The sequence below is a fragment of the Lepisma saccharinum genome, chromosome 30, assembly GCF_977018435.1.
Source record: "Lepisma saccharinum chromosome 30, izLepSacc3.1, whole genome shotgun sequence".
NCBI classification, from domain to species: Eukaryota; Metazoa; Arthropoda; class Insecta; order Zygentoma; family Lepismatidae; genus Lepisma; species Lepisma saccharinum.
In genome coordinates this window covers 5009347-5026580 of record NC_139258.1, presented here as the reverse complement: position 1 = coordinate 5026580, position 17234 = coordinate 5009347, and the positions used below count along the sequence as shown (strand labels likewise).

Sequence of the window (17234 nt, the reverse complement as noted above, 5' to 3'; positions counted from 1 at the left end):
TAATTAAGGTCGGCAAAATTTGTACAAAAAAAACTGCCCTGGCAAGGAAATTAATGTCAAATAGATAAAAAATTGAATATTTATTAAATATAAAAAAAGTTGTTCCGTTGACGGAAAGTAAAGTTCCTGGCAATATTTTATGCATGTTACGTTATAAGTAGTAACAAATCTTGCAATTATAATATAATCTTTGCCTTCCAATAAGTTGTACATAAATAAATAAACATTGATTAAACAACAAGTATATTTTCATTATTTACTTGGTCATTTTATTATTTCATTATTTAATTTTTGTAATTAATAAGGCTTTGGGGGGGGGGGACCCCACCCTCCTAAATACGTCCTTGCCTACTGATAAGGATTGAAATGTCGATCTGACTCCAAACACAGCTCTTCAGAGGAATTTATTTGGACAAAACTGAAAACTGCATTTTTTTGGAGTTGTTGTTCTGGTTCTCATATGACAAATTAACATTGCATGCTAATGTAAAAGCATTGTCACTAACATAAAGAGAATTCATTCACACTTTTCCTTAGCAATGATTTAGTGACCCCAGAAGAGTTTTTGCATGTGCGCACAGGGTGACTTCCAAGAAAAGCACTTTTTTTGGGACCATTTCTCATGGGTGAAACTGTATGTAAAATGCATTCTACGACTACTTGAGAGAAAGAATGGAAGGTACAGGGAGCTCCATGACCAACTACAAGAGACCCATGCATAAGAACAAGAGAGAGGAAGGCAGACGACAGATGCAAAGAAGATCTCTTTCCTTATTTTCAGACTGAGAACAGTGTAGAATGTGTTGCGAGTAAAATGCCCACTCACCCTTACCAATCTCTTCGAACAACGACCTGATCCGGATGAATGTGAGGAGGCCATTTACCATATATGTAAGGTGAGGGATCACCAGGATGAAAAGGTCCTGTGGCCCCGAGTGGGACAGCATAGATCTGCTACAGCATGCAAGGAGATGCAGAATATGAGAAATTAATGATGAGGCAGGGCTTAGTCCTAAATAAGCCACACAACTTTTAGTTAACAGCATATAAACATTGCATCTGTCCATGTTCCAATGTTTCTTTCACATACATGTACCGTTACCCACAGCCTTTGCTAAGCGGTTGTACACAAAATGATGAAAAATTTGTACATGAACCAATAAATAGTGCATTTCCTTCAGTTTGGTATGAGCTCTTGTCTGAAAATAGAGCTCTCTAATAATGAACTTACTCTTTTACCTGATAAAAGATTTAAATAAACTGAAGCATCACCTGAATATATATTATCCATATTTCAACAACAAAAGACTCCGTAAGCATTTGGGAGATTACCACATCAATTTTATCATACCTTATTTAGCATTTGCATTTTACTTGTCATCGGAATATTATTAATGATTACTGATTCTGACAGGCAGTGTATTTATGCACAAAATCCATTAATTACAATAAATTTTGAATTTTATATACAAAGAAATTATAAAATAAATTGCTTGAAATAGAGAGGTCATTGGTATGTTATGTAATGTACACTTATCAATATTCAAATTTTGTCGTTCTACTCATACTGACAATTAAGTGCTAATAATATTAGTGTTTTCTAAGAATCTAATTATGCATGCAGCTGTACAGTACATACAAATATCAAAAGAAATATATATTTGTTTTAATTTGTAAATGGCTCATCTTCTATTCAGTAGAGGATAATTTTGTTATTTTCCTCCTAATTAATACGCGAATTAGTAATTTGAACATTTGTATTGTGTTTAACAAAATATGCTTCTGTATTCAAACAAACTAAATATTTGTGAAACTGTATAAGCAGAAATTTATATGTTCTTCATAGCAGGAAGAAAATAACGCATTGTGTTGTGATCTTGCTAAATCACATATAGAAATATTAAACAATTTATGCATTCTTTTAGTAGCAGAAGGAGGAGGATATTTCTTCTAAAATAGTTTTGAAGTTATGTGTCAAGATTTCTTTCACATGTAGCTGCCATTGCATTTGTTACAAAATTATATATATAACAAAATTCTGTACATATTTACAATATTAAACGAATTTAGTTTTGGACACATGGACAGATCATGCTGGTTACATGCTTTAAATTGTAATGCTTTGCAGTGAGAAGTTGCTTTTCTATGCTGCTCATGAAAGGGGTAGAAGAGAAATGAATATGAAACTATTTCTGATTAAGTAAAGTGCCACATACCCAACTGTAATATACTTTAGTCACTAATCTAATGTAATAGGTTCACTATCTCAATGCAGACAGTAACTAAAGTTAAGTTTCTACAATAGTTTAATTATAATATAAGGTGATATATTCAGCATATTTCTGTGAACGGAGAGGAAATTGTATACAATCATGCCCCACATGCATATTTTATTGTTAAATAAATGTGATAAGACTTATGGATTTACTTTAAAAATTGTAGGTTTTCACAGAAGATGAATGTTTCTTGTAAAATTTGTGTTTTGGTACTCGGCATAATATCAAGGTAAGTCCCGCACCGTGGCCGTGCGGTCTATGGCATCTTTGAGCTCTAGCACGCAGGTTCCAGTCTCCTGAGGGAATCGTAACATCTTTTCTCCCGAGATTTTGGCCTGTGTATGGGACCGGTGGTCACCCATCATTGTGAGGAAATTGGAAAGCTACAAATGAGTAACGTATCCTGGTTATGAAAACCTACGACGACGACTGGGGGGTTCGTTGTGCTGACCACACGTCACCCCGTAACCGGTTGAATGATCTCCCAACTTGGGTGAGTGGACTGGACTGGGCACTCAATGGGCTGTTGCACCATGTGTTATTAAGTTTAATACAGCACAGGGTTGTACGGTTCTGTAATGAGTGGTTTTGAAACTGTTTTCTTGTAAGGATTTCAAATACATTATTTTTTCCTTTTCAAAAACAAGTGAAAAAAAGGTTAAAATATCTAATATTTATAATATGCACACAAGCAGATATTTACTAAATTTAAATTATATTGCGGTTCCGTCTATTTCTCCTCACACCGATGATGCTATGGAATTAGCGAAAATTTTGAATTTTTCTACTGTCCGGTGAGTGTTTCCTTTTACCTTCTTTGATTTTTACTTAGCCCTTTTGGCCCTCCTTGCTTTTATCCATTATATGTATATATACACACACAGCGTGTAACAAGTCCGGGAACACTTTAAAGAAATTATTGTAGCCAAACGAGTAACATTACAAAGTGACAAAGTACCGTACATCATTTCAAAGAGTAAAGTTGTAAGTTTTTTCCTCATTGCAGGTGTTACGTGTAGTTCCATATATCGTCGTTAGTTGGTGTCATAATCAAGATGGCACTTTCTGAAGCTGAGAAGGCTTTCTGCGTGCTAGAATTTGACAAAACAAAGAGTGCAACGGATGATTTTTTTTATGAGGTTATGTAAAGGACCATGTATATGTCCCTCCTCTTCCACGTGAAGTCGTGGAACTCAAAAGGAGAATTGAACAAGTAACAGCCACAGTCTCGGAAGCCATGTTGGGCCGTGTGTGGTAAAAGTTTGATTATCGCGTCGACATTTGTCGGGTCACACATGGTTCCCACATAGAGTGTTTGTAAAGTGAGTGTTGTTGAAAAAACTTACAACTTTACTCTTTGAAATGTACTTTGTAATGCTATTCAATATGAAATTTACGTAATAGCTCTTGAATGTAAATCCATCCTATTATTAAACAATTAAACATTTCTTCTAAAACTCTTTCAAAATTAAGAATACCCCAAGTTGATATGAGAATTATGTACCGCTTGAAAGATTTTGGAAATTTAAGAACAAGGCTTCAAATTTTACAAGTTAGTTGTTAGTTAATAAAAAATGGCATGCTTTACAAATATTGTCACATGAAGGAAAGATGAAAATGGTAAGATTTATAATTTCTTAGAATTAATTCTTACTTTGTTTACAGAATAAAATGAGAAAAACATGGAAGGGATTCAGAAACTGAGAACATTTCATGCTGGTTGCAGAAAGTGATTTATATAAATACTTATCCTTATTTCCTACACTAATTAATGGTATATTTTCTATAATTTAACATGCTACTAGAACACAGAATGTTAGGAGCATGCCATGCTTGTTATTTATGATTCTAAATTGGCTTTTAATATTTACAGAAAGTAATTCAAAACTTGATTGCTTCAATGACCTTGTAAATACTATCTGCAATATATGTATGTTATAGTATATAAAGCAAAAACTCAAGAGAATATGTTTACTGATATGATAAAGTGTTAATGCACAGACTGAAGTAATAAAAAAGTAAAAAAAGTATTTCTTTCAGCTTTTCTTAATATTGATACACTCAGAACACATGTATTTAAACAAAAGCATAGTGTATTATAATAATAGTATTAATTTTTGTCATATAATTGTAGACTGGAATCCAATTCATTTCAATTCCCGGTTTGCATTTAAAATATAGTCTCTAACTAATAACATTGTAATTAGTGACAAATCATAATCATGCCACACTACCATGCTATTATGTACATGATACTTTCTAAAAAAACTTTAAGAAAATGAATGAGAAAATATTAAAATTCCACCACTAAATGAATAAAATCTTATCTGTATTTCATTTTTTGGAATATGTGTCATTATTTTTTATCTAGTTAATTATTTTACAATATTGAACATTATTTCTTTCTCCCCTTTTCTTTACTTTTAACAGATTTTCAAACACTGTATTTTTAAAATTTAGTATTGTGGATGATGTACGAAGTAATACAAGCATTTGGCAATAATAAAGCTCATGAAAATCAAACACATACTTTATGATATTAATTAAGTTACTGACTATCCATAATTGTTTACAACTTATGAAACATCGAACCTACCTTATGGCTGTAAGATGGCTCCCTTGTCGTCTTGTAGATTGTGCACCCTGCTTGAATTATTGCAAGAACAACTAGAGCAATAATGCAACCGATGACAATGAACAATTTTGATATTGAAGAAGCCTCAGTACTGGAAGCATCATTTGGTGAAATATTTGATGTTACTGAAAAATAAAGAAATTCTTGCTGTAAGACTTGTCTACTGGCAGGCTAGACAGATATTTTTCTTGCATAATCAAAAAATTTGTATTTCCATCGCTTTTCTGCCATTTTGTTTTATTTTTTTATTTTGATTTGCTTTTACTTCGCTTTTTGTGCCACTTTTGGCTAATTTGCGAAGATGGAAATGAGTGATGAAATTGATGAATGGACACTCACAAACATCCACGCCCAGGTCGGGATTCGAACCCGGGACCCCTAGCATCGTAGTGCGATGTGCTAACAAGAGGCGTGGCATGGCGTGCATATAACCGGTGTTACCGCAGGTAACAGCAAAATGTAAAGAATTAAAAAAGTTTTTTGTCAATAAAATAGCAACATTGTTAAATAAGTTAACCGACAGCGTTGCAGTTGAGTGTATTTTGCAGAGGACATTTTTTCTGCAGCCAACAAAAGCAAAGAGACAGGCCGTTCCGCTAGCCTCAAGAGGCAACAAGAGGAAAGGGTGCCAATGCAAGGGAACAGCGGGGAAAGACTTGGAGCCAAGTGTGCTAGGGGGTTATTCATATGCCTGTTTAAGGGCCCTGTTGCCACTGCGTTCTACCGGATCAGCAAGTGTTGTCACATTGGATTTCCAGAAAAGAGCTAAATCTCGCCTAAAACGGGTATACTATTTCTCTGAAGCAACAAGAGCTAGACTGCAAAGCCAAAGCTGGATTTAACTACAACTGAGACCGTTTAGTAATAGACGAAAAGATAAGTACTTGATGCGATTCGTGATTTGGACAAACCTTGCTCCAAAAAACTAAGTTGGCAACAGTAGCACGTACATCTGGACTTCCTCCCACCGCTGGAGGAGGGGAATTCTGTCGTCTGCTCACAGCAGAAACGTCAAACTGACCCGAATGTGTGGTTCTTTTTCCCCTTTCCACCTCTTTGCAAAGAAACAGAGATGGTTGACAAGGCTCGACTGCTATTCACTGGATTTTCGCGGTAACTCTCTCATGAGTGGTAGTTCTTTCTAGGAGTGATTGTCGCTAAATAAATCATTGAGCAGATTGAAAAAAAAAAATACTTTTTTTTTGGGGGGGGGGGGGTAGGGTGGAGATGATAACTTCTGATGGCCGGTAACACTTTTGAAAAAGTCACGCCACACCACTGATGCCGGCCATGTTTGGCTAATCATGACAATGAGGATAATGATGATTAAATTAAACTGATACACACACACAAAGAAGATGCCAGGACTCAAACCACGAAAGTTGGGTGGTCAGATGGAAAGTCGACATAACTGGTCCAACCAGAAAAAATGAAATGGGCCAATCCGTGAGTTCCGGGTGTGACAATCACATGCTTCAAATCTAAATACTTTGTGAAGAAGACATTGAGCTCATCTATATTATTATTATAGTTTCAGAATGACGACATTGTTACTGTCCTGAAGAGTGAGCTCCATGAACGTTGTTTTTGGGCAAATCAAGAATAACAGGCGTTCCGGGTGCAACTCACATGGCAGTAAAAGCTTCACCTACCACCACAAAACTTGAAAAAATGAATTCTTACAACTTTTTTATTCATCACATTTTTTTTTGGGGGGGGATGTAAATTGTAACCTTTCACCTCATCTCTTTATATTCCAACAAAAATATTTTTATTTTTTCTGTTATTAATTTTTAAAAAAGGTTCCGGCTGTGACCTATGTGAATACCTCATTAATTAACTCCATTTAATACCATATTACTCACCTAATACTTTAACTGAACAATATCGAAGGGGAATAGAACCTTTCAACTCATAAATTTTAGTAATAACCAAATTTATTGAGCATTGCTTACACACTCAATTCTTAATGTAAAAAAACAACCTTTATCACATTTTCCTATTCTCTTTGCTAATCTGAATTCTTGAAGCCATTCAAGGACATGTAAATATCAAATTAGTAACCATTTAGTGTCCCACACTAAGCAAAAAGCTAAGGCTTAATCCTGTATTTAGACTAATTTTACTTTTTGAAGTGGTAGGATCATTTTGTCATGGATTGGTCCAAATATCAATATGTACACCTACAGTAATTTGAATGTTGTGATAACAGTGTGCGAAAATTTAAATACAGTTGCAATTCATTCATTCAGTATATTTCTTCAAATTCAAGATGCCATCGAATGTGAGGTACATCTTAAAATTACTTCAGCTTTTGAGGGGAAAAAATACTTTTGACTAGGTGCATCCAAAAAGTAAGTTCCGAAAGTGCACCAAGATGGCACGAGTGGTCAGAGCAGGACGCGCTTGAGCAGGAGTGGAGGAGGAACACATAGCCATAACCTGGCGCGAGCGCAGTTGTGTGGAGTTAGTGGCGAGAGAACTGTGGTAAGGGAAACATGGGTACGCGTATACACTCTCCCGCCGAGTGCGAGGTACGCATGGTAGTCAGGTTTGTCCACGCTAAGAAGCTGTCGGCGTCCGAGATCCCCCGGCAGGCATGGTGATGCCTGAATTGGTGGAAAGTGTGCAGCAAGCCATGCTGCAGAACCAGCGGTTTACAATATCCGAACTCTCATGTCAGTTTCTGCAGATCACCCGTTCCCTGCTGCATGAGATTGTCACCCAGTGACTGCAGTTTCTCACGTGTGCACGATGGGTTCGTTGTGGACATTGGTGCGGCCTGCTGTGCATTTTCTACACCATCTTTGGACAATTCCTTCACTAATGTCATTCTGTCCATACACCTCACACAACTGTGAAAATTTAAAAATCACTATATCTCCGTTCCTAATTGAGCTAGGAGGATGGTTGATAGCTCGTTGGACTCAGAATGAAGTCCTCTTTCCGATTCTATAATAAGTTTTCATTTAAAATTTCTCAGTTGCCACACACCCCACCCCCAGGGGGCGGGGGTGGGCAATCAAGTGTAATATCATTGAATAGCTTTCTTTCACTTATTAAACACGTATTTGTTCGTTTTTCCGATTCGATGTGTATTTCTCACGATATGTGACCGTTCCGGGACTTTTGGACCACCCTGTGCTCTCATCTCCTTAAAGCAAAAGGTTGTATTTGTACACCGCCATGAAGCATGCTTGCGAGTTAGGTTATTCATCATTAAGATATCATGAATTGGTGCAGCAACACACAGTATTGTGTAGGTCAAGTTTCGAATTTCCACTTTGGAGTTTTTGTTGTTCGATTACTCTAAGGGCAATTGTCTTCATTAACACAGGTTATAGCAGGTAAATGCATGGCTATGAAATTAGGCATCTGGGCAGAATTTCGCTGGTGTCACATATGGGAAAAACAAAGCGAGAGTGGGACAAAAGTCAATGGTTCCCGTCAGCCGGGCTGCGTTGCCTAGTTCAAGCATCAGCCGACCTATCTCTCGGGCACTTTTGTGCAATCCCTGACCTTTCGAGCAAATACTGTCAGCTTGTATCACACTCATTACAAGGAGCAACTGTACGAGATTTTTCATTCTCTTACACCTCCGAACACACAGGTTGTGCTCTGACGTGGCAACAGCGCGAACTTCTGCCAACCGCCTAAGTTCATGGCCGTGCATTTAGGAAAAAGATGGTACCTGCAACCTAGCACTCAATATCCAACAGTGCTGCCAAGTGGTGGAAATCTGAAGTATCTCGAACTGGGAGTAAAGAAAACAATGACATGACACCACAACTTATGTTAATGAAGGCACTGGTCCTTCAAAATTAATTGGACAACAAAAACAGAAATGTGGAAATACAGGACTTTACCTACACAATCAATATATAAATGTTTCTTTTTAACCTTCGAGCGGGCGCGCCAGCGCAAAATTTACGCCAAAAGTAATTTTCTTTAATTTTCTTGTGTTTCCTTTGAATTTGTCGACCTATGCTTTTTATGTATTCCACAAAGAGGTATTTTGTGTTGCATATTGACAGTCATTGTTACTACTCCATATGTTATACTCTGTCAATTGTTGTTTATTTCAGATCAGATTACCGTGTCGTAAAGTTTGCGCTTCGCGCCTGCTCCTGTTCTGTAATTTTTTCATCCGGTCATTGTTGAAAATGAGTCGACAAAACGTAGACGTGAGCGAAATTCAGCGTATCCTTCAAGTTTCTTCTGATGAAGAGGGATCACATGAATTGGACAGTGATAGTAACTTAAGTGACGAATATATAGAAGTCAATCAATATGACAGTGAATCATTTAGTATCATTCATTATGAGCAAGGATTTTTATAATATAAACGTAAATTGTTTTGGGTCTACATTTATTTATATCATATCTGAGGTTAATATAAATGAAACATTTTGAAATACAAGTTAGAATGCTGAAAAAAATAAAAAGAATTACATGTAACATTTAGGTTTCAGCAGGAATATCTGTCGTAAAAAATACGACACGCGCCTGGTGATGAAAAGCGTGGTCCGTTATAAATATGTAATAAGTTACGTGCTTTATTGTTTTATTTGTTTCAGCATTCTAACTTGTATTTAAATATGATTCATTTATATTAACCTCAGATATGATATAAATAAATGTATACCCAAAAAAATTTACGTTTATATTATAAAAATCCTTGCTCATAAAGAATGATACTAAATGACGTAAAAAATGCTTCACGCACCCGCTGGTGAAACGATTATGAACGCGCCCGCTAGAAGGTTAAATCTATGCTATAAGTTATTGGATACTTACATTGCAGTGGTTCAAATACAAGGTATTCTGGGTCGACAGCCAGTGCACCCACTCTTCCGGTTGAGACTGTGTCTTCCAAAGCCTTCTGCACACTCTTTTGCTCTTCCTTGAGTGATCGTCCCTTCTCATACTTTGCTTTGTCAAGTATTACGTTCATTTTGGCTATCACACTTTCTTTGTCCCTGCAAGTAAGCAAGCACATACGTTTACTCTTTTCACAACAATAAATATTAGTTACATGAAAAAAATTATCAAAGCTCTGTAAGATTAAGAGTAACACTTCAATATTTACATGAATATAGAATTACAATTCAGTGTTATTATGGTAAATAAAGTCTGTAATTTGATTTGAAAATGTTGCATTGAAATCGTAATTAAGTAATTCCCAATATTCTCTTTATTTTTTTTAGTTAAAGCAATGTAAGTGAATATGGTTTAATTAACAGACGTTTTAACTGTTCTTAGATTCATTTATACAGTTATTTTAAGATTACAAAGTTTAGTTTTAAAAAGTCAATTCTTTAATCACACATTTTGTTGCCAAATTAAACTGTCTCCTGAAAATTGCATAACACTCATGAATAATCTAGACTTTGCATTACATGGGGATGACAAGCTAAAAAATTTATAATGTTTAAAAGCTAATTTTGCATTAAAGTAGACTCTCTCTAATTTGGACTCTAAAAAATTTGAATTAGAAAGTCGACAGTATTTGGTGATACAACATGATGTAAAATGTACTTCCCACCTTCTGAAGACTCCTAAAATGAACATTATGTCTAATCATTATAGATGGGACAGATTAATCAGTATCGGTTGATATAGGCATATCTGCGTATCAGTAAAATTACCGATTATTTTACCGATCCGAAATATCTATACACATATAATTTAGTGCAAAATTCTGCCATTTTGTTATAATTTTTATGGATAACTCCATGCCCCTACTTTTTTAAAAAAAGTATATGTCTAAATATGCAACTTCTTTTGCACTGCAGTCAGCTCAAAACATATTAAGGAGGCCAATGAACCATTTGAAATTTTATATCAGATAGGCAGATATAGATCATACAATTTGTAGTGCACTCTACCAGTAGCGTACGCAGCATTTTATCAAGGGGGGGTTATTTCTAAAACTTTCTCCAAATTCACATTACGATTGTCTTATTATACTTTAATAATAATACTCATAATTAATTAATACTACTTAAATTAATTATTTAGCTGAATTACTACTAATAATACTACTAATACCACTACTATAGTATTTATGAAAGCAATAGAACGAAATTACTTTCTAGTCATTCGATTTTTATCAAATTCTGAGAGCATTCTTTTGTTTCTTCGTTACGAAATAATTGTCTGGTCAACGAGGTGAGACATTTTAAGTGTGAAGAAAATCCATAAAAACAAGAAAATATATTAAAATAAATTGAAATAATGAAAGTATGGAACTCATCCAAGGAGATGCGGTCGTATGGTCAGTAGAGCATCTGACAACCACGTGGGAGATCCGGGTTCGAATCCTGGAATTGGTTGGAATTTTCCCGGCTTCTTCCCCGCATAAATGTCCCCGATAATTCACATCTGGATTGTCTCCCTGTTCTTACCAACAAGACACTTTACAATAGTTAAGCTTATTGTCATTTGAATAATTGTTTAGTCAACAAGATGAGACATTTTAAAGAGAGATATTCCAACATGCTGCGGTAAACAATGGGAAGGTGGACTGGTGACTGTATTCTTGTCTGCCTAGCCTTTGTCTATACATTAGCCGCTTACAACGAACCAAGAACTTTCTTTAGTTAATTCTCATTGTTCACACAAAAAAATACATGTTCATTGAACACTGGCGTACGTAGAGGGGTGACTGATGGGGTTGCAGCCCCTACCGAAATTTTGAGAAAATCAGAATTTTCAGATAAAAATCTGTTAAGAACTTTAAAAAAATCAAAATATGTAAATGCGAAATCTCTCTTAAAGTGAGTCCCGATTACCATTTTTGTCTTTGAATACAATTTTAATAGACTGAAAAGCTCTAAAAATATGAAATATTTTATTATGCATCCTGCCCTCCAAAACTAAGCCAAAGCTATCCACATTTACTATTCCAGCCCATCCCGGAAAAAAATCCTGCATACGCCAGTGTATTGAACATTGTTGCAACTGAGATACAAAACAACTTTTCTCTTTTAAATCATAATTGCCCTCATATTTTATTTTCAAGAATTCGTGTTAATTTTCAAGGCATTCACTCTGAAAGACACGTGTGTTTGGAATGCTGTGCTTTTCTCCGTGCTGCATGGAAATAATAATACATATTATTATTATTATTATTAGTAGTAGTAGTAGTAATAGAAATAGTAATAGTATTGTCCCAGATCTTTGACTGTGATAAATTGGACATTTAAATTTTTTTCCACAGCATTTTTAATAATATTCCACAAGCTCAAAGGGGAGGGGGGGGGGGGTTAAACCCCGTAAACCCCATCCCCCCTTGCGTACACTACTGAACTCTACTATTCTATGTGCCACAGAGGATGGTGCACATTAATACTAAAAGTGTTAAGTATACAAGTGTTGAGACACTTACTCCTTAAACTCATTAACAACAACTTTAGAAAATCCAGGAACATCTTCCAAAATGGCTCCAAATCCTTTGCCGACTGTGTTTGATAACGTGTCAAAATCTGAGGACCCTGCCTTCGGAACATGGAAATTCTTCCCCAAATTCACGAGTTTCACTTCGACATTGTACATCAGCCGAGGTGGAGCAGGTGTTGTTGTGTATGCTTCTCCTCCAAAATCTAAGCAGGAAAGAATTACATATGTAACATTTCCTTAAATAAGTACATGTGTATGTATAATTTACACTACTTCCCAAAATTATTCAGTATTTTCCATTCATAAAATCTTAAGTATCATTCATAATATTTTCATCACATAAGAGATACTGATAACTTATCTTTCCCTAAACTCTGCACTGCACATTTTCATTTCCATTAAAAATGTCACTGTAGGGTTCAAAATTTATATACAGGGTGATTCAGTGAAATCATGCAAAAATGGAATCAGAAAATAGGTAATGCACTAGTGGACAGTTTGAGATAGGGAACCTAGGGTCGGAGAAGCCAGTGCACTGAGATATAGACCACCGCCTCATTTCAGTGTGGATGTCTTCAACCATCTGCATGTTGCCTTTTCTGTTCCATGGCCTGCGAGGTCACCTGACCTGAATATACTCCATGTTTCATCTTGGGATATTTCAAATCACTTGTTTACGAGACCCCAGTAGATACGAACATGGAATTAGTCGCCGCTTGTGATGTGATTTGTAACACACAGGGATATTTTAACACGTTAACTGCCAGAGCCATATCCACAAAAATGTTGGGCCATTTTCTAATTTTCATGTTTTCTTGTTCCTTCTAGCACAAAAATCATCTCATGTCAAGATTTTCTTCAGAAATGTAATTTGTATTGTTGTTATTTATTGTTGTTTGTGTGAATCACAGGTGATTCACACGGCCCTAGGTTTCATTTTTCTACTAGAGCCATGCGCATCACAAATGATTCACACAGTATCCCCTCCTTCATTCTTATATTTTATTAATCTTACAGCTCATCGTTGCTGTGTCTAGCTTTATACGTATACACTTGCTGCTGTAATAAAACAATAATGTAATATTCTAAGGGGCAGGATTTGTATCTGTGATTGAAATTTGACTAGAACACAAATATGGCAGCTGTATGTCATTTTCTAAAATTCTATTCGAATAAAACGAAAAAAAAAAATATTTACCTCATTCCTAGAAATGTGTAAGTCTTCAAACGTGATATTACTCTAACAGTACTTATGCAAAACAAAAAAAAACACATCAACAATAACCATACAATTTAAGGACAACAACATGCTGAAGCCAGAAACCAACGCTAAGGTGCAACTTTCTGGGACCACATTAGTAGACACCACTATCAAAAACCGTTGTGCTGTGCATCATGACTGATCCACACGGCTCCAGAACATAACACTGCTGTGAATCATCCGTGATTCACAAAGCTCAATAAAATAATAATGCTGTGGATCACTGGTGATTCACATGGCAGTTAACGTGTTAAAGGGTACAGCGGAATTGTACACTGCTGTCATACTTGCATACATCATCTTGAACTGCTGTGAGGGACATAATTGTACGTTGTTAACACCTGTTTGTCAAAGCTATGAAACTAATTTCCAAACATCAAGCATGTAACTCATACGTCTAAAACAATGTCAATAAATGTTGATACTCATTTTATGTCACCAATGTCCATACATCTCACTTATTTGTCATTACTAGAGATCAACATTACATGTTTCAGCCCATATCTTGTCACATTTCCCTATCTCAAATTGTTCAGTGGTGCATTACCTATTTCTTGTTTCATTTTTGAATGCTTTCACTGGATCACCCTGTATATGCAATTCATACACACATATTTAAACACCACACAACATGTTTAAGTATTAACAGACTAAAAATCTGGAAGTCAAGAATATTTGCACAAAACATGAGTATGACAAAACTTTACCTCTCCCACAAGACTTGATGCAGATCCTTTCTGTTGAGACAACTGGGGTGAGTTCATGTTTCCTGATCTTCTTGCTCACAGAATCAAAACTTCCTCCTTTCACAGGGAACATGAAGAAGAAGCAGTCATCATCCGTAAAAGATATGTCCTGAAAAGTAATGCAAATTAATCAGTACGTATCACGAAAGAAACTGTGCCAAAGTAAAAAATACACTAACATTTTTAATAAAACAAATGAATTAAAATAATCTGGACATATTATAACAGCTTTTATGGACTGTGCAGCTTTTTTTTTTACTAAAGGGTGCCAACTTTAACCACTTTTTTTTTGTAATAAACATCATTCTAGACACGAGATTGATTGATTTGGCTCTCTAGTTTGCATTTAGCCACTTTTGGCTATTCACAAAGATGAGAAGAAGTGATGAAGGGACAGTCACAAAGATGAAAAGAAGTGATGAAGGGACAGTCACAAAGATGAGAAGAAGTGATGAAGGGACAGTCACAAAGATGAGAAGAAGTGATGAAGGGACAGTCACAAAGTTGAGAAGAAGTGATGAAGGGACAGTCACAAAGATGAGAAGAAGTGATGGAGGGACAGTCACAAAGTTGAGAAGTGATGAAGGGACAGTCACAAAGAATGCCCAGGCCAGGATTTGAACCTGGTACTCTAGACACAAGACAAGATATGGTAATAACATACAAAATTATGGAAAAGGAGATACAAAATTCTTTCTTGCATGTAATGCATTTGATGCATTTCCTTGTAACAACAATGTATGTTTATGCTATGAGCAAAACAACAAAGAAAATGCAACTGAAATAAACAAATATTCAAATAATCTTACTTAATTATCATGTCTTGTTAGCAACTTGTTTAGAGGCTAAAATTAATGAAAGACACAGAGATCATATTGATGTACGGTAAGGTAACGCAAGGCAAAGTTCCCACTGATCATTGCACCATGCTGTGGAGGTGATGTGATCATCAGCACCCTTCAACTGCCTTTAACATCCACAGGGTTGCATATCATGGGTATCCATAAAAACAATGAATTAAATGTAGAATGGATTTATTAGTTTGGAAACGTGTTGCATATGAGAGTCCTAACAATGCAAATGAACTAATTAACTAACTCCGCCTTCTTGAACCCGAAAGTTCATGGCTGCAGCAACACAGGCCTTCCATCTGTCCCTATCCTGAGCAAGATCTATATACTCTTTTCCATATCGTATATCATATACTCTGTAGGCCTCCCGATGGCGCAGTGGTAGCGTCGTTGCCTTGTAATCAACGAGTCCTGGTTTCGATACCCGGTGGAGGCACACAGTGGTTCGGATCCCACTTTAAACTGTAGGTCCAGTCCCAATTAGCCTTAGTGTGCATAAAGTGGACTTAAAACACCAAATCAATCAATCATATAATCTGTGACGATATATCGCGATATCAAATTTCTGATATCATCCATCCCTACAATCTTCCAATCTTTAAAATATTCATAATTTCAAACGAGATTATCATTTAATTGCAAAATATATTTCTCCCGACAATGCTGCTGCAAAAATAATGAAAATAATGCATTTGGCACCATTTCTAGAATATTCAGACTCCATAAGAAGCACAAATTCTGGAAAAGTATCAGTCAGTTGTTGCAACCAATATCAATACCACTAATATCAGCCAATATTGATACATCACACTGACCAAACATCACATATAAACATACCCAAATGCTGGAATGAACAACAAAACATGCATATCTTGAACAATAATAGCAAGGAAAAAGAACAGAGTTCTTGAAAACTTTCCTATTTCATTATGAAAAGTAACCTTCCATTTCTGCTATGATTTTTATTGATGACCTTTCACCACAACGTACCATATGATCATTGGTAATCCTCTTCCTTGTGAATGTGAGTATGGTAACGCCTTCTTGTATCTTGGCACTCCAGTTGTCATAGATGTCTTGCGACTTGTCCAAGGACAGTGCTGCTGCATATCCCGCTCCAATCCAAGCATCTCCAATGAAAGGAGGGCCAGATTTCGGAACAAATCCTATGATGGCATCGGAGTGAGACTGAAACAAGAAATTTCATAAATATATTTTATATTATGTATGAGGGCCATTTTTCTTGTAGTGGCAACACTGTTGGTATATGCTTGTCAGTTGTCGCTGGGACAAAAGACAATCGGGTCTTGTTTAGTCTTATACTACGGATCGTGTTTCAGTGTTTGGTGTTGAATAGTACTGTTGTGTGGTAGTTAGAAGATGTTAAAGTAAAGTGTGTGTATAATACCACCCTGAACAATGTTCACGTGTGAAGAACAGCGAATATTCATCAAATTTCAGGTTGCATGTGGAAGGAATGCACAGCAAATTCACAAGGGCTTACGCAATGCATGTGGGAACCACGCTTTACCAGATGGGCCAAGACATTTGAAAGTGGTCGTGAATCTAAATGAATATTTATGAAGTACTCCGTTTCAAAAAAGCATTTATAGTGATGATGAGATTTGATTAGGCTATTACACATGTGCTCTGGAAAGGTTTCTAAGCTTTAAAGAGTTAATTTTTGTTCCACTTCCTGAAACTTTTCCAGAGCACATGTGCAATAGCCTAATTAAGGGTGTGCGGGACAGAATTTTTTGGGTCGGGACGGGATCGGAATGGGAAAATTTTTAAATCCCAACATTCGGGACGGGAAGAATTTGCAATTTCTTGACAAAGTTGGGAAATTTTTGGGATGGGGAATGTTCGAAATTTCCATCCATTATATAACGGATTCTTTTTGTTTAAAAAATTACTAACCATTGTTATAACTGTATCTTTAGTCAAAATGAAAATAAATGTCTGATGAAAGGAGCGTGTGTTCTCCTGAAACGTCACAAAGAAAAACTGTTTTCTTATGCTTGTAATAACCGTAAACTACAGGAAAATAATTCTACAATGCAA

At 35.9% G+C, this 17234-nt stretch overlaps 1 protein-coding gene across 3 annotated transcripts in view; it reads right to left on the bottom strand.

Moving 5' to 3' along the window:
* Positions 1-17234, bottom strand: part of nahoda (DOMON-like domain-containing protein nahoda) — a 309215-nt gene that overhangs the window by 8183 nt on the left and 283798 nt on the right. For 2 of the 3 annotated variants that reach the window (XM_083115355.1, XM_083115356.1), the window contains 5 exons: positions 16161-16358; positions 14281-14428; positions 12302-12515; positions 9709-9890; positions 4873-5036 (listed from right to left, as the gene is read on the bottom strand). In XM_083115355.1, the coding sequence (XP_082971481.1) occupies positions 4873-5036; positions 9709-9890; positions 12302-12515; positions 14281-14428; positions 16161-16358 (906 nt within the window). Of the gene's footprint in view, positions 1-826; positions 955-4872; positions 5037-9708; positions 9891-12301; positions 12516-14280; positions 14429-16160; positions 16359-17234 lie in introns of all 3 variants that reach the window. The other variant, XM_083115357.1, reaches the window with a different exon arrangement.